Raw genomic sequence first — 18,858 nt, 5'->3', positions numbered from 1 at the left:
TGGCATGCATAGTACTCAATGGGGGGTAATTGAAACAATTGCTCATTCTCAATCCCTTCATTAGGGATGCCTGTTGAGCCACCAAATTTAGGGTTTTCTTTATTCCATAAGTAAGCCTCTCTAAACCAGCCCCAGAAGCACATTAATGCTTATTTAATATTATTAGTGCTAGGTCAAGTGCACCCCAATGCTCTGCAAATAGGAGCCTATGTGAGTGCATCTCATTCCTGCCAGCTATCGTCAGCCCTCTCCATGCCCACTGCTGTCTAGACCCTTCTCCCATGGATACCTCACTTTGTGGTGCTTTCCTGAGTGCTGCCTCAGCTGTTGACGCAGCCTATCAGCAAGGCAATCTGATTCGGGCAGTCTTTTCAACTTCTATATCATCCCTATCACCTTGCCCAGCTGGCTTTGCATCTTCCTCAACCAGGCGACCTTTATCTGATCACTTATCAGCTGCGTTTTCATCTTTTGCCAGGTGTGTGGGATCATTCAGCAGTCTGCCCTCTCCAGAAACTTTGCATTTGGTGCTGATCAGGCAGCCTCAGGCTGCTCAGCACCTAGTGACCATCCTCCAGCTGTTGCCTACTGTCAGCAGCCTTGTGTTTGTTGTTTGGAGGTCATTGACACCTTATTTCCATTTGGTGTTTTCAGCCAAGCAGGCTGCCTTGCTGCCATGCAATTTGCTACTGCCCCTCCAATGGACTGATGCTATGTCAACTCAGCCAGATCTGCTTTTAGAGCTGTTAGAATTTGTCAATTTTGGCCAGTGCCCATGTTATTCATGTGGTGTGGACACTTAAATAATAAGTGCCAATGTAGTGTGTGTGTACCTAGTGTCCTTTGACATTAAACTAGTGACACTAGCGACAAGAGTAAGTTAGCCTAACTCTAATTAGTTGGTGGAAGGCTGGTTACATCAACACATGACCTAAAGTAGTGTTGTCTCTTCGCTCTATCTTTCAATTCAGCAAGTATGCTCTAGTCTGTTATTTCTCTCTTCCATAGCTGGTGCATTTCTCACATTTGGTATCAAGCCAGCTCCCATATAGGTTTTGTTCAGGTAGCATACGAAGGTGCTGCTCCACCCAAGGTCCTGCTGCCACCAGCCTTCATATGCACGAGGAAGAGAAGGAGAGCTAAGAGCTACTCAGCTTAGTAAAGGTTGTGTTGAAGCCGCTGCCTCCAGGTCGAAGAGTGCCATCAAACTCACTCTGTTAGCACCATTGGTGGTGTTGTCCCGCCTCAACCACAAGCCTCCGGGCTGCTCCCACTGCGGTGTCCATGAGGTGAAGTTTAGCGGCTATCTCCTTCAGCTCAGCAGCCACTACCTAGCTTCCTCAGCAACCCCATGAGGAGTGCCACCTTGCACTAGGCTACTAGCAGCACAGATTGTGCCACCTTCTACGCTTGTGCACAATGCTCAATCCGTTCTGCCCCTTGTCTCCTACGCTTTGCCTACCCACCTAAGCACAACCTACCTAAAGCACCCACTCAGCCCCTCCATAGGTGCAGCCACTTGTGCTCTGCTTGCGAGTGGCTGCACTCTGCTATTGCTTGGAGTGCTGCCTGCTTGAGTGCCATGTGTGAAACTAGCCTTTCTTCTCGGATAGGGTGGTTTAACCTGATTAAGCACTTAATTACAGCAATTAGCAAATGAACATAAACTGAAATGCTCACTTTACCTTCATAAACTTGGACAGTGGACACTTGTTGGCCCCAAAACTGGCGCCCCTTTTGGTATTTCTTTAATTTCAATTGCTGATGGATAAATTACAAGCTGAGATTTCATAATCTCCTTGGCTTATTCAAAAGCCCCTTGCTGTTCCAATAATCAGCAAAGCATTCGGGCAAATTGCCCCTTGATTTTCACCCAGGACTTGCTCTAATGAAACCCCAACTGGTCAAATGCTGCCCCAAATTCACAATAGATGGGCTGGCATCTGATGAAATCCTCACAATTCCATGAATTCCGGTGCTGATTTCAGTGTACAATGCCTTTGACTGATGGCATGGGTCCCAAGGTGGCTACTAAACCCTAATTACTGCTGTAATTTAGGGTTTACAGCAGTAAACTCTCTGCTGTCCACCAAATTTGGTTGTACTCTGCTACCCATGGCTGAAAATTGCTGAGAATACTTGAGCATAGACTGGAGGAGATGAGAGAATGCTGTAGAAAGAGAGAAAATCAGCTGAAATGTATCTTCTGATTCGTAGCTCTGATGACAAATCTGATAGCACCAACAGCTTCAAAAGGGGGGTAAAACACTAGCTTGGCTAGCGAGCCCTCCTCTCCTACCGCCGTCTCTCTTGAGGCGGAAGAGAAAACCTACTGCCCCGTCCTGTCGCGGCACGCGATCAGTCGTCGTTGCCTCTCAAAGCCAAATTTGATCACCTCCTCTCCCTCCATCAAGCTCCGAATGGCTACCATTCAGCTTCCACCACCCTTCAACAGCCTTCTCCCTAGTTGCATGGGAAAGTTTTGCCAAGTGGCAGCCTTCCTAATGCATTTTCAATCATTAAATTAATTTTTCAAAATTAATTAATTCTGAAAATTAATTTTAGCCCTTTTGACCCTGTCCAAAATTAAACATGCCCATTTGGAATGAAATTGGCTAGGCCATTTGCAACTTGGAGCGGTTCCCAACCTCTGTTGACCCTTAGACTAGCATTAATAAATTAATTAATGCTAGTTCCTAGTGTCACCACTGACACTTAATGGTCAAACAATTGTCCTAGGGTCCAACTTGGCACCAAGTGACCCCAAAACCCAGTTGGCATACTTAACACAACTTTTGCCTTTAACACCCACTGCATCCTCGAGGTCCGTGGCCCGGTCCCATGAAATAATTGCCATGTGCATCACATGTGCTAAACAACCTTGCACATTTGATTAGTAACTTAATCAAATATTACTAGCAAGATTAAAGCATCTCAAAATTTCACATCCCCGTGACAAACCTCCGCCTTGAAAACCTTGCAATTGTCCTCGATTGCACTGCATTGGGCCAAAGCAAAAGTATATTGCATTGGAATTTCAATTTGGCATGACAATCACCACAACATTGGCCACTATTGTCAAACTGTTGCATATGCGCAAAACTTATTGAAAATTTCCAGGCAGCAAAACATAATAGAAAATTGAAAAACAGTCCAAAACTGTTGCTAGAAACCATTGGATGCATCCATAACTCATGTTTCTCAACCGTTTTGACTTCGAAACCATAGTAAAGCATATTCTCATTATGAACCATGGCTGAAACTTCCAATGACATTCGTTTACATGTGGCTGTCCATGGAATCAGCTGTCAACCATTAAAAACTGAGCATGACCTGATCATAAACTGATCATGGACTGATAAGAGAACTAATCACAAATGGTTGCAAATGTGACTCCAAACTGATCACAAGCTGATGGTTAAAAAAAAACTGATGCAAAACTGATCCCAAAGTGATCATAAACGGTTCTCAAACTGATCAAAAACTGAGCTAAAACTAATAAAAAATTAATCTCAAAATTGAGGCAAAAACTCATGCCAAACTGGTCCAAAAACTCATGCATAAGTATAGTCTTAGAGCCGCGGTGACAACCATACTCATATACATGTATCTCACAATGACTAGTACACCGAGTAGTGACCTCATGGCAAACACACTGTCAGTACAATACCTTGGATGCATGCTAAATACATCCGAGATCCACTATATACAAGAGCTGTCCAAACCGGTGGAGTGGAAGTGCTACCTCCCCCTTGAGCATCAGGCAATGCTCCGGACGCCCGCTCTGCTGAACTTGAGTAAACTCGATCCAAAGTCAGCTCTAACTGAAAGGTATCGAGATAAAGTTGCAACAATTGAGGATGGTCTGCCAAGTCATCCTCTTCCATTCATTTTGCATCCATTAGTGAATAATTTTGAAACTTCACCAAATATCTTCTGGAAACTTTACCTCTGACCTTCCTTTCCTTATGTGCCAAAATCTGCTCGGGTACCAAAATCTCATCTAGTTCCTCAACCTCTGGCTGAATTTCAGCAGATACATCTTCTGGTACATCACCACGAAAAGGTCTCAACAAACTGACATGAAAGGCATTGTGTATCCGCCAATGTGGAGATAATTTCAGCCGATATGCAACATCGCTAACCTTTTCCAACACTTGAAAGGGCCCATAGTATCTTATGCTTAACTTTAGATACAACCTTTCTCTTCCCTTTATCTTTTTCAACCTTGCCTTTTCGAAACGCAGTAATACATAATCGCCCTCTGCAAACTGCAAAGCACGCTATGGCGATCAGCTGCCCGCTTTTGCTTGTCCTGTGACCTCTGAAGTGCATACTTTATCTTTGCATAGGCTGCATCCAAGCTTTCCACAAAGCGATCAGTCTCAAAGATCTTATCCTTAGTGTGCAAAATAGGTGGAACCTTCTTGCCACCCTCAACCACCTCAAATGGAGTCTTGTCAGTGGAACTATGCACCATATTATTGTATGCAAACTCAACCAATGGCAAATACTGCTCTCACTCTGTCTTGTGGTCTGAAACATAGCACCTCAAAAGATCCAACACTATGGAATTTGCTTCCTCAGACTGATCATCTGTTTGCGGATGGAAGGATAATGAGAATTTCAGCGTGGTACCCATATTTTCAAACAACCCCTTCCAGAATAGACTGGTCATCCGAGGGTCTCGATCACTGATGATCGACTCAGGTATACCATGATACTTGAAAATGTGCTGTATAAATAATTGTGCCATATGATCAGCCTTTATCTTCTTCCTCACCGGAATGAAATGGGCTTGTTTGCTAAACCTGCAAATAATAGTCCATATTCCATCATTCCCTGTAGGTGTCCTAGGAAGCTCAAAGATAAAGTCCATAGCAATGCTTTGCCAAGGCCTATCTGGAATAGGCAAGGGCTGGAACAAGCCCGACATCTTTTGCCTATGATGCTTTACCTTTTGATATAAGATGCATGCCCTAACAAACTGCTCTACATCATGCCTCAAAGCTGGCCAATAAAAAAAATGCTCCATTGCCTTGACTGTGGCATCAATACCTCTGTGTCCTGCATACGGAGGAGCATAACTTTCAATGATCACTCTAGGCCTCATTTGCTTTGTGACATAGAGTCGTCCATGTATCAACAGAAATCCATCTCTTAGCATAAAATGATCATGCCTTTGGCCATTGCAAAGCTGATCATAAACATTGGCAAAGTCCGAATCAGCAACGTATTGCTCTTTCATGGCATCCAACTCAGGGTGATAAACCATAGTGACTGCTGAAATTTGTGGCTTACGTGACAATGCATCAGCCACAACATTCTTTTTACTATCAATGTGTACAATCTGAAAATGAAACATAGAGAGAAAATTTGCCCATCTCATATGCTTCTCTGACAACTTTGTTTGCATCAGAAAGTACCTCAAAGTTTGATGGTCTGTCTGCACTGTAAAATCAGTCCCCAACAAATAATGTTTTCACATAGACAGTGCATGAATTACAGCCAAGAGCTCTTTCTCATAAACCTGTAAATTTCTCTGTGTACCGTGGAGAATTCGGCTCTTATAAGCCACAACTTGGCGATCTTGCATAAGGACAGTCCCAATGCTGTTACCACATGCATCACACTGAACCACAATTAACTTCCTTAGATCAGGCAACACAAGCACAGGATCTGAAGTCATCTTTTCCTTCAACTTTTCAAATGCTGAAATTTCCACTACTGTCTATCTAAATGGCACATTTTTCTTTTGCAAAGCATGCAATGGAGATGCAATTTCAGCAAACCCGCGTACATACTTTCTATAGTAAGAACATAAACCCAAGAAGCTACGGATCTCATGAACATTCTTCAAAGCTGGCCATGAACGTATTGCTTCAACCTTAGCAGGGTCCATATGAATATCATCAGCCGATACAATATGTCCCAAGAAGTGGATTTCATGCAAAAAGAATTCACTCTTCTCGTCATTGATAACCAGCCTATGCTTACGTAGCTCATTGAAAACAATGTCCAAGTGCTTTCTATGCTCCGTCTCATTCTTTCAATAGACAATCATATCATCAAAGAAAGTACCCACAAATGCTCTATGTGGCCGAAAGATGCGATCCATCCTCTGATTAAAAGTGACAGGAGCATTCGTAAGTCCAAAAGCCATGACAAGAAATTCATATAGCCCAAAAGATGTCCTAAAAGCTGTCTTAGGCACATCCTCTGGTCTAATGCGTATCTGATAAAAGCTGTCTTAGGCACATTCTCCGGTCTAATGCGTATTTGATGATCCTCCGGTCTAATTCGTAAGTCCAAAAGGCATGATAAGAAATTCATATAGCCCAAAAGATGTCCTAAAAGCTGTCTTAGGCACATCCTCCAGTCTAATGCGTATCTGATGATACCCACTTTTCAAATCTATACGGCTGAATATTGCTGCCCCCTGCAATCTATCCATAACATCATCGATCCAAGGGATCGGAAAGCGGTTCTTTATCGTGATCTTGTTCAAAGCACGATAGTCAATGCACATACGCCATGAACCATCCTTTTTCTGCACCAAAAGCACTGGAGAACAAAAAGGAGATGAGCTGGGCTGAATCAGCCCTTTTTCTAACATCTCATTTACCTGACTCATAATCTCCTCCTGTTGGGCTGCACTGACTCTATAGGGTGGTTTATTAGGAGGGCTACTTCCAGGGATAAGGTCTATGCCATGATCTTCAGGTCTTTCAGGTGGTAGCTGCCCTGGAAGTGACTGAGAGAAGCAATCAACATACATTTTCAGAAATGACATGCAATCCTTCTCTAATTTAGACATATTCCCAACATTCTCACTATCATCCTTATCCTTAGCAAAAACTAAATACGCTGAAAGATGATTTTTCATTACTTTAGAAATAGCAGCTGCAGATACAACAGGGATAGATTTCCCTTTCAACTTTACATCAAGTGTGAGTGTCTTTCCTTTATGTTGAATAGTGATCTCTTTTGCATATGAATCAATCACTGCATGCATACGGTGGCACCATGGCATACCAAGTAACACATCACAACCCTCAAGTGGAGCAATGTAAAACTCTTCGCTGTCCACATATCCCTGTATGTGCAACCAAAGCTTTCCAATGAGTGGTGTGAGAGGTTCTGCATGACCCTTACATGCCATTCCAACTTCCCCCATGGCTCCCATCTCATCCTCTTTGATGCCTAGACGGGCTGCCATGTCAGTAGAGATGAAGTTGGCTCGTGCGCCATTATCAAAAAAGATCAATGCATGCTGATCCCTAATTTTTCCCCATGCTCTGGACAACTCAGTACCATCATCATTGGGCTGATCACTAACATCACCTTTCAAAGTGCATAAGTATCAAATTAATTTGAAATCCTAGAGCCAATATTAGCATCTCACTCTCTATGGCTGCTCTCTCTCTCTCTCTCTCTCTCTCTCTCTCTCTCTCTCTCTCTCGTAAAGATAATTGAATTAAGTAGTAAATATTTTACATCAGACCATTAGGTCGGCTTAGAACAAATGAAAAAAAACGGTCACAAAGGAAAGTCTACACAGACTCTAACACAGAACTATCACACTGAAAGCACAGTTGATGTGGAGCGAATAGTGATTAAATGTTCATCTTTCTATTTAAAGGTTTCCAATGGCTAGAATGCTCTATAATTATACTTGGATTGTCATTGATGAGATACCCAAAAGAAATTAAAAGTTTAGTTAGATGGTCAGATTGACGAGAAAGCTCAGATGACTAAGACTTTTACACTCACATTGACTAGAAGCCCATATAATGAATGATTTGAAAAAGTGAAACCAGATGCTCATGATCGAATAAGTGAAGCATGGACCAGTGAACCTACATAATGAGCTCTCCAAAAGCTAAATTTGGCGACTCCTAAAATCTAGGAGGTTTTTGTTGGAACTGGAAGGACACAGCTGAGAGAGTTTGAGATCGAGCAAGAGTGTTGGTGTACACAGAATAAAATGTATTTATACTTAGGGCACGTAAAGGGTGCATTCACATGTACAGTGTGAGTTTACTATATACACGGAGGTCACTGGGCCTTTATATTCCAACAACCTCCCACTTAAAGGTCCGATATGAACCTCTAGCTAACCAACTTTCACTAGTCAAATGCAATGCTTGTGCTGAGCTCTGCTTAGACTTTTAGTAAGAACATCTCCAGGGTTATCTTGTGTTTTAATCTTGGTCAATGTGATTTGACCATCTTTCAGAGTCTGTCTGATGAAGTGATATCGCACATCTATATGCTTTGTGCGTGAATGATACATGGCATTCTTAGCCAAATACACAGCACTGGCTATCACATCCCAAAATTGCAGTACCCATAGACATGCTGAGATCATCTGCAAGTCTGCTTAACCATATAGCTTCCTTAGAAGTTTCAGTAGCTGATATGTATTCAGCTTCAGTGGTACTCAGTGCAACAATGTTTTGCAACGTGGAACACCAAGAAACAGCCCCACCAGCAATTGTAAAGACATATCCGCTGGTGGACCTACTAGTGTCCAAGTCACCTATCATGTCTGCATCACAATAACCCTACAAACTAAGTGCACCCTACCCATAACAAATACTTTTTCTTTGTGTACCCTTAAGGTATCGAAGAATACACTTGACAGCCTCCCAATGTGCTTTGCCAGGATTTGACATAAACCTACTAACAACTCCCACTGCATGAGCAATGTCTGGACGAGTAGCAACCATAGCATACATAAGAGAGCCACAAGCTGATGCATAAGGAACTCCCTTCATAGCATTTGCTTCCACGTCATCTTTCGGGGTGTTGGCTTTGCTAAGCTTGAGATAAGGAGGTAAGGGTATCCCAAAAGGCTTAGCTTCAACCATGTTAAATCTGTCCAGAACCTTTCCAATGTACTTCTCTTGAGATAAAAACAGCAATTTCTGCATTCTATCTCTACGAATCCTCATACCCAAAATATGCTATGCATTCCCCAAATCTTTCATGGAGAAAGCTGATTTCAGCTAATTTTTGACAGCATCCAAGCTAGTCTTTCTTTTCCTAGCTAGTAACATATCATCCACATACAAAACAAGTATTATGGGGCTGCCATCTGTATCCTTTTTCATGTACAAGCAATGATCTGCATGGCTATGTGTAAACTCATGAGATAGCATAAAAGTATCAAACTTTTTGTACCACTGCCGTGGTGCTTGCTTCAGCCCATACAGGCTGCATTTTAGCTTACACACCACCTTCTTTTTTCCAAGAACTACAAAGCCCTCGGGCTGTTTCATGTAGATTTCCTCATCAATGTCACCATGCAAGAAAGTTGTTTTTACATCCATTTGATACAACTCTAAATGCAAAACAACAATAAGAGCAAAAAGCACACGTAAAGTGGTCATCTTCACAACAGGTGAGAAGACCTCTTGGAAGTCAATCCCTTCCTTTTGTGCATAACCTTTGGCAACTAGCCTTGCCTTGTACTTGGGTTTCCCTTCAACTGTCTTGACTTTGTACACCCATTTGTTTGGAAGTGGCTTCCTTCACTTTGGTAATGACACAAGATCCCAAGCATCATTTGCATATAGAGATTTAATCTCTTCTTGCATAGCTAGCTGCCACTTACTGCTGAACTCTCATGACTTCGCCTCTTTGTATGTAAGAGGCTCACCCTCATCTGTAAGCATCACATAATGCAAGGAGGGGTCAAACCTATGTGGTTGCCTTCTTATGCGTGTAGACCTGCGTACCCAATGATCAACATTGCCAGGAATTGGATCTACATCAGGAGGTATATTATTTTCAGCATTCATTTGCTGCTATAAACCATTTTCAGCATGCTGTTCATGCTGTACAGCACCTTCATTTTCATTTCCAGCACCGGCATTTTCATACTCAGCAAGCCTATCTTGCTGTTCATGACCTCCTTGTGCTTCTATTTGCTGTCCATCATCATCTGGCTCAAAAGTAACCGGCTGATCATCAGTTTCAGCTTGTGGTACAGCACCTTGAGGCTCATTTTCTGAAGTTATGGGTGGCTGCAAACTCTGAAACTTCACCTTTTTCAGATCTTCATTAGAGGCTAAAGAGCCCTTCAGCAATTTCGCCTCATTAAACACAACATTACGACTGCAAATAATTTTCTTGGACTGAGGTAACCACACTCTGTAGCCAAATTCACCCTCATCACCATAGCCCATGAAAATGCCTTTGGTGGATTTTGGGTCAAGTTTGCTCCTCAGCTCATCCCTAACATGTACAAAAGCATCACAGCCAGATATACGTAAATGGTCATATGAGGCCGATTTGCCAAACCAAACCTCCTCAGGGATGCCATTATTTAAGGACCTATTTGAAGAGCGGTTGCAAATGTGAACCGCGGTTTTGAGTGCCTCTCCCCAAAATGCATGAGGGAGATTGGCAGTGGACAACATGCACCGCACTCTTTCACATAAAGTCTTGTTATATCTTTCAGCCACCCCATTTGAAGAAGGGCTGTAAGGGGTTGTAAGCTCCCTCTTAATACCATGTAAGTCACAAAATGACTTGAATTCAGTCGATGTGAACTCACCCCCATGATCAGTTCTCAAGCATTTCACCTTTCCATCTATCTGAGTGGTCACAAATGCATGAAAAGTTTTAAAACAACAAACACTTCACTTTTCTTTTTCAGCAAGTACACCCAAATCTTCTTGGAACAATCATCAATAAAGGAGACAAAATATGCAGCACCACCCAATGATTTCACGGGCATACTACATACGTCAGAATGCACTAAGTCCAAGACATTCGACTTACGAGAGTTACCAGAGTAAAAGGAATTTTTTAGTTGCTTTCCAAACTGACACTCATTACAAAAATCAAGTTTAGAGCCTTTTCCATCAAGCCTCTTCAGAGAGGTAAGAACATCAAGTCCTTTTTGGCTCATATGGCCTAATCTGTTATGCCATAACTCCAAATGACTGCAAATTTCATCAACTGCAAGAAACTTGCCATTTAAGGCTTTACAATGCAAACAATACAATGTGTCCTTCTTGGTTCCTTTTGCAACCAGCATGGAACCCTTTTTTACTTTTCCACAAACCACCACCAAACAGTGTGGTATAGCCATGCCAGTTAAGCTGACCAACAGATAGTAAACTCTTTTTAATGCCAGGCACATATCTGACATCTTTCAACACAAGCTCTTGACCATTGTCTAAAGACAAGTGTATGATGCCAATCCCATCAATGCTGCAAGCATGGTTATTTCCAAGGTACGCCTTTCCATAATTGCCTGCATTAAACATAGCAAAACACTCCAAGCAAGGAGCTACATAGAAAGAGGCACCAGAGTCTACAATCCAAGTCTGAGTGACACCATCATCAACTGATAAGAGTGCATCAATCACATCAGCCTTGGTAATCTGCATATCTTGCATGTGACATACAAGGGCATCATAATCAACTGCACACAATACATCAGCCTCTATATCTAAAAGCTCCTCTATGACCACACTAGAGGCCACATTGGCATTTTCTTTGCCTTTGGATGTCTCCAATGCATCTGTCTTTTCTTCCTTCTTCTTTTTATCTCCTACATTCTTTTTTCTCTCTTGTTCCTTCTTGTAATACCTGCAATGAGGTTTCTTGTGGCCCTTCCGACCACAATGATAGCAAGTAATGTCACTCTTATCCTTTCCTTTGCTCTTGCTCTTGTTTCTTTGCCCTGCATATGCATTTTTCTTTTTAGCCCTGCCTCTTACATTATAAGCTGAGTTGCTGCCTTCTCCACTAGACATACGTCTAATTTCTTCATTTAAGATAGAACCCCTCGCCCCATCATATGAGAGATTGGGGTTATTGCTGAGTGAAACCACCAAGGTTTCCCACGAGTCGGCAGTGTCATGATCAAAAAGATCGCCCTCAACTTATTATCAAAGTCCATGTTTGCAACTTTGAGCTGATTTGGAATCCCTATAAAAGTGCTCAGCTACAGGCTTTGTCTCATCCAGTCGCATATTCACCAACTTGCACATTAAATGCACCCGATTAACATGTGTGGTGATCTCATAAGTAGTCTTCAGCTTCTCTCATATTGCATAACCTGTGTCTAAACCCTTAATGTCTGTTAGAATGTCATCAGTGACACCCATCTTTATGTAAGTCACAGCCTTTTTATTCACTCTGGCCCAATCTGCATCAGACATTAGTGTGGGTTTATCTTCCTGCAAAGCATCCTCACAATCCTTCAGGAACAAAATGCCCTGCATATGGTCTTTCCAAAGGTCAAAGCCATGACCATCAAACTGTTTGATCTCCATCAAACTCTTGATATCTGAACTGGAAGAAGTTGCAACCATTTTATCACAAACACAAGAGTAAATGCACTAATCTGTAGAAGCACAAGCTGAACCAGCCAAATACCCTGCTGTTTTTTCCTCAACCAGAAATAAATCTCTGTTGTTTATACATTAACCAGCCACTGAATGGGCAAAAGATGCAGAAATTTACCAAAATTTTGCGCAAATCCCCAAAATTTCAAGTCCAAAATTGCATGAATGTCAGTCAATCTGACCCAACTGAGTAAAGCTTTGCCAATACATGAAAAGCCCCAAATTTCTGGGATCCAATGTTACAAAATTTTACCCAAAAATTTCAAAATTTTGACAAAATTTGCAAAATCCCCAATTTAATTGAGGTCACCGCTCGCGATGTTTGCAATTTCTGACTCAAAAGTCAATGATAGGCATGAATTATATCAAATCTGGGAAAAGCCCCAAATTTCTGGCTGAAATCCTCATAGATCTGTGATTATGTGCTTCTGGTGTGTGAACTACCGTCAGTGGCAAGTGGTAATGAGGGGATTAGAGAAAATTTTGATTTGTTTTTGAAAAAACAAAGAAACTAACACGGCGGGGTCCGTTGACCCTCGTCACGTCACGTCGCTCGCCTGTCCACATCGCCCACCTGTCCAGTCGCGAACCATCACGCGACCCCATCACGTCTGACGCTTGCTTGCCAGCCGCCTGCTTGTCGCCCGTTACGCGACGTCTGACACTTGCCTTTTCGCTGGTTCCGTCCGCCAATGCTGGTGCCTGTCGCCCATCACGTCTGACCAGACTTGTCAATCTTGGGAAGTGTGCGGGACCTTTGGCTCTGATACCAGTTGTTGGAACTGGAAGGACACAACTGAGAGAGTTTCAGATCGAGCAAGAGTGAGCGTATGAGTGTGACGGCTAGAGTGAGTGTGAGCAGAGGGAAGTACGAGAGGATAAGAGTGTACCAACAATGTATTGGTACACAAAGAATAAAATCTATTTATACTTAGGGCACGTAAAGGGTGTGTTTACATGTACAGTGTGCATATACTATATATATGGAGGTCACTGGGCCTTTATATCCGAACAATTACTCTTTTTGGAAGTTGTTGAAATAGAAATTTTGTTCATCTCAAAAGCTCTAGAATTTCGCAATGAACAATTTTGTCTTTAGAAACTATCTCAAATTCTTAACCATCTGAGAGATTTTTAGAGTAGAAGGTTTGAAAGCTTTTTTCTCTAGAAAAGTGGCATGTGGCATCTAGAAGAGGACATGTGTCATTTTGAAGGGACAAGTATCTCTACACTTGTCATTTGTAATCTCTACTTTTCACTTTTGAGTACTCAAGTCCCACACCTATCTATTGGAGATCTCTCTCTTCATTTGAAACAAGCTTTCATATTGAGATTTTAGTCCCATACTTTGTACTCTCCTATATATCTCTCATCCAAGACGTACTTTCTATTTAACTTGATCTAATCCAAGCAGTTAAAGAAGAGAATCAATTGACTGCTCGAAGATTGCACAAATTAGGATTTCAAAATCCTAATTTTCAGAATTGCAGCAAGTCAGCCTTTTTGTATATGGTTTAAGCACTTGGTGCGCGTGATTTTGTTTCAATAAATTCCTCTCAAGGGCAAGGGACCGGTTCCTCTCTCAACATGGTGTCGACTCCTCTCTCTCTCACCTCCACACCCCCCTAATTTTCATGGTGATAATTAATTCTCATGATACTTTTCACCACTTCCGAATACTTTCTACCAAGATGTGTCATGTACCTGCTAACCACTTTCGACGCAAATGCTATGTTAGGACGTGTAGCAACCATAGCATACATCAAGCTACCCATAGCTAAAGCATACGGGATCTTGGCCATTTAGCCTTTTTATCATAAAACGTAGGGCGATCCTCTACATTGAGTTTCACATATAGAGGCAATGGTACTACAAATTCTTTCCCCCCCCCCTCCCCCTCCATATTCAAATGTTACAAAATCTTAGATACATACTCTTGCTGTGATAAATAAAGGCCTTTCAATCTGTCCGTGAGTATACGCATGCCAAGAATATGATTTGCTTCACCAAGATCCTTCATATCAAAGTTGCTATGTACGTTTTGCTTCAATGTGTCTAACACATGAATATCCCTACTACCAATCAGCATGTCATCCACATAAAAAATGAGTATAATAAGGCTGCGGTCTGCCGCCTTCTTGGTATACAAGTAGTGATTCACTTGACTTCTCTTAAATCCTTGAGATTGCATGAATGTATCGAACTTATGATACCATTAACGTGGTGCTTGTTTCAGCCCATACAAGCCTTTGTTGAGTTTACATACTATCTTTTCTTGCCCCTTAGCCACAAAACCTTCTGGCTATTGCATATATATGTCCTCATGCAGATCACCATGTAAGAAAGCAATCTTTACAACCATGTGTATGAGTTTCATATCCTCATATACAACCAATCACAATATGGTTCGCAAAGTAGTCATTTTGACTACAAGAGAAAAGATCTCATCAGAGTCAATCCCATGTTCTTGCTTGTATCCTTTGGCAACAAGCTGTGCTTTGTACTTTGGTGAGGAACCAGAGGTAACCTTTATCTTATAAACTCACTTGCATGGTAGGATTTTTTGTCACTTAGGAAAATGCACCAAATCCCAAGTACCATTTTTCGTTAGAGATTTCTTTCTGACAGCATAGCTTTATGTCATTTCTTGCTGTCCTCTGTGTCCATTGCTTCCTTGAAGCATGACAATTCACCACAACTATCAACATGACATAATCAACAACATAATTCGCACTAGGAACAAATCTATCTGGCTGTTTGATATTTATGGACGACCTATGGACCCAATGATCAGTGTTTGGTAGTTGTTTAGCCTACAAATCTGCATTAACAGCTTGCTGTTCAAAAGGTTCAGCATTTTTTCCTACCTGTTCCGGCTGTTCCAATGGCACAATTTCTTATTGAAATTGTAGTATATAATGGACAACTTCTTGTTGATAAATTTCAACATCATTCCCTGCATTTATAGGGTCATTTATAATAGGTATTTGTTATTATACAGCTGATACTTTTTACTCTCCTACAGGTATTTCTTCTCGAAACACAACCCTTCTCACTTCCTCTACCTTTTCGGGTTGTTTCTGCATGCGATCTTCCTTAAATATTGCATCATTGCCACGTACAATTTTTCCTTTTACAGGATCCCATAACTTAAACCCCATTTCTCCCTCATCACCATATCCAAGAAAAATGCATTTACAATACTTTGGCTCCAAGTTGCTGTGTTGTTCTTTGTGTATGTGTGCAAATGCCTCGCAGCCAAACACTCTCAAGTGTGTATACGAAGGTGGCTTGCCTGACCATACTTCTTTAGGGGACTCTCCTCCCCAAAGACCTATTTGGTGATGGATTTATCAAGTGTATGACTGTCATAACAGCCTCTGCCCAAAATCCATGAGGTACTGCAACATGAGACAGCATGGTATGGACCTTCTTCTAAATAGTCCTATTTATACACTTTGCGACACCATTTTGGGGCAGATTATAAGAGGCAATGAGCTTTCTTTCTATTCCTTTGGTGTCACAAAAGACTTGAAAGGCTTTGGACACATATTCCCCACCATTTTACACTTTAATGTCTTGCTGATCATATTTTCAGTAATTGCTAGAACTTTTTAAAACTTATCCAACACCTCATCTTTACAATGGATTGGATAAACCCATGCTTTGCGTATGGCATCATCAACAAAAGTGATAAAATATTTCTTTCCTTCTAGAGACAACCTTGGTATCTCACATACATTTGAATGTGCCAACTCTTAAGGGTGAAAATTTGAATGAAAGAGACTTTTTATGTGATGCTTGAGCATGCTTGCCAAAAATACAATGATCACAATGGTCAAATTCAGCATACCTCCAACATGGCAAATAACCCAAACGAGAAACCACTTTCATTCCAATTTGACTCATGTGTCCCAACCCGCTATGCCACAAAGACACACTTGGCTGCTTGGTTATGGTGACAACATGCACACTAGATACATGTAATGGATACAAAGTATCACTTTTAAAGCCTTTAGCAATAATCCTAGAGCCTTTACATAACTTTTATTTATCATCCCCAAAAGTGATATAATAGCCTTCATCATCTAGCTACCCTATGCTTATCAAGCTCTTCTTGAGTTGGGGTATATACCTCATATTATGCAACGTGAACAGTGAACCATACTCAAATGCCAACTATACACTGCCAATCACCGCAATGTCAACTAGAGTGTAAATGAATAGATTTGTGCAATGTTCTCTGCCCGTTGCGTCGCGTGGGCTACCCCGGCCCCGGCTGTTTCGCGGCGCCACCATCGCTTGGTCAATCGCACCCGCCCGCCTATTCCCTCTCCGTTGCCAACGCCAGAGCCCTCTCCCCCCCACCCTTGCCTACGGCCCACTCCCCTATCCGGTGGCAGTTGCCCCTGTCGCTTGTCTTGTTGTCCCCCTGCCTGCACCCCTACCTACCTGGCAACTACCCTACTCGTCCCCCCTTGCCTGTGCCCTTGTCTGCAGCCAGCTATACCTGACTTGCCTTCCCCCCCACCTGCGGCTCAGTGGCGCGCTTGCCCTGCCAAGGGTGGACCTTTAATGAATGAGGGAAGAGGCTTAAAGAACCAAGATGCCATGGCTATCCTGATTGCAAAGCTGAGATATTAAAGGAGACTTTAAAGGACCCCCTACGCTGCCCCTGTCTTGCAGCACACAGCCCTGTCTGGCAGATCCACTACCTATACTTTTCCCCCCTCTAGTTGCTCCCCTCCTTTGCAGCAACTTCCCCACACCAGTAGCAAAGCAACATGATAGGTAGATTCTCAGCAGGGACACACAATGGAAACCTTTGGTCAGATGTGGTGCATTTTGCAAGTGCCCCCCAGTCAAACACCTTGTGCATCATCCTCTTTGAGAAACAGCTCTTAGCCGTCCGTGCCACAAAGCTGGAGTTGAAAGAAACAACAATCTTTGGTCAGGTCGTTGGACACTCCCCATTGAGGGCTCAGCTTCGGGATTGGCTGCACTCCATGCTGTGCATTGGCACAGCGCAAATCACGGAGACAGTCCTCATAGGCCAAGGGATCTTCATGGTTCAACTCACCTCTGCAGATGTAGCTCATGAGTTAGTGGAGAGCTCACCCTATGCCTTCACGAAGGGGGTCATTTACATGGTTCCTTGGTACAACGGGTTCAAAATGGAGACATTTGCGCTCCATAACAGGTTTCTCAAACATCTAGTTACTTTACTTTTCCTCAGATTGGCAGTAGAGTACCGCCAGTTAGTAGAGGACTTTGGGGGGCTCTTCGCCACAGTTCTTCCGGCCTCCTTCACAGATGCAGTGAAAACTATAAAAGTCCCAAAGATACGAGTGGCTGTGTGAAAGACACAAAGAGTATATCAAAGTTCTTTGAGATTGAGGCAAGAGGTCACTCCTTTAGGCAACAGGTCATTGTGACTGGGCAACCAGGGCAGTGCCTGCGCTGCCACGATTGTGGTAATCAGACAGCAGATTGCATGCATTTCGGAGCCAAGGTGGCTCTGCCGACAAGCCCGCAGGTGGTTGTTGACTGTTTTACACGAGTCCAAAGACGACAGAGAGGGAGACGGCTGCCCACTGTCAGCTCCTCAGACACAGGCACGGTAGCAAGGAGCAGGAGGGCTAGCGACGGTACCCAAGTAGAGCACCCCGCAGCCCACCCCACCCGGTAGGAGTGCAATCCCCCACACCCACCACTTGTGCCACAAGCTACCTCACCTGAGATCCCACAGCCCCCTCCCCCCGCTCCCATGGATCCCCCACTGACCCTAGCCCGCAGCCCCCCCCCCCTTCCAGGGCCACCAACCCCCCCCACACCCACCATGTACCTCCGACCACCCCACCATTTCTCGATCTTCTCCCCTCCCCCTTCCCCTCCCCCCCCCCCCCCCCCCGGCCCACCCCCCCTCTTCCCACAGGAGATGATGAGCCACACACACTTACATCCTCCTCTCACCAGTTGTCTTGCCCTCCACCTCCCCACATAGCCACCAGTTCATCAGTCCCTACCGCCCGTCACACTTTCCCGAGACAGGTGCAGTTGTTACCACATTTCTTCCACAATGGCCCATGGTCCTACCTAAGAGTTGCAAGGTCCATCTACCTTTGGAGGTGGGGATCTTCGTGGTACACAAGTCAAGGAGTGGCAAGGTCCATCTACTAGCACCATTGGATGGATCAAACTACGCCTTCTTCCTTCAGTCCTCTCACTCAGGGGACTGGACGACAACACAGATAGAGGTGAAGAGTCAGGTGGCGGATCACGTCTCCCACTGGATGGGAGAAGAAGGACTAGCATTGTTTGCACATCAGTCGCTAGTTTGCATGATGGACAGTAACTAGTAGGTTGGTGCCGAGGTCCCACACTTGAGCATTATCTTTCGAGCCCCTTCAAAATGGAGATCTCCGATGGATGTGATCGAGTGGCCCCTGGCACAGGCGGACTGTTACATTAATGAATGTAACTTATGGCG

The 18,858-nt window shown here is 43.2% G+C and overlaps 2 protein-coding genes across 3 annotated transcripts in view; one reads left to right on the top strand and one right to left on the bottom strand.

Annotated features, from left to right (window-relative positions):
- LOC148040101 (uncharacterized) overlaps nucleotides 1-18,858 on the top strand; it is a 176,857-nt gene that overhangs the window by 112,021 nt on the left and 45,978 nt on the right. The gene's annotated exons all lie outside the window — the stretch shown is intronic.
- Nucleotides 6,296-15,529, bottom strand: LOC148040102 (uncharacterized). The gene is made up of 4 exons (XM_087689944.1): nucleotides 15,434-15,529; nucleotides 15,236-15,324; nucleotides 12,959-13,164; nucleotides 6,296-7,344 (listed from the first exon to the last, which is right to left on the bottom strand). The coding sequence occupies exons 1-4, from the start codon at nucleotides 15,527-15,529 to the stop codon at nucleotides 6,296-6,298; spliced, it is 1,440 nt and encodes a 479-aa protein (XP_087546070.1).

The sequence above is a fragment of the Lygodium microphyllum genome, chromosome 2 (genome assembly GCF_053477565.2).
Source record: "Lygodium microphyllum isolate KBCC chromosome 2, Lygodium_microphyllum_v1.1.10, whole genome shotgun sequence".
Classification (NCBI taxonomy): domain Eukaryota; kingdom Viridiplantae; phylum Streptophyta; class Polypodiopsida; order Schizaeales; family Lygodiaceae; genus Lygodium; species Lygodium microphyllum.
Note: the sequence above shows the minus strand (reverse complement) of the source record. Positions and strands in the feature narration are given on the sequence as shown.

Excerpts from the sequence above, each read along its gene's own strand:
- LOC148040102 (XM_087689944.1), bottom strand. The coding sequence starts at position 15,529 with ATGGGGTTTAAGTTATGGGATCCTGTAAAAGGAAAAATTGTACGTGGC. Across the intron at positions 13,165-15,235 it reads CATTGGAACAGCCGGAACAG|TTGTGTCCTTCCAGTTCCAA; the intron begins GTAGGAAAAAAT and ends AAACTCTCTCAG. Across the intron at positions 7,345-12,958 it reads CGTGATGGGGTCGCGTGATG|GTGATGTTAGTGATCAGCCC; the intron begins GTTCGCGACTGG and ends GCACTTTGAAAG.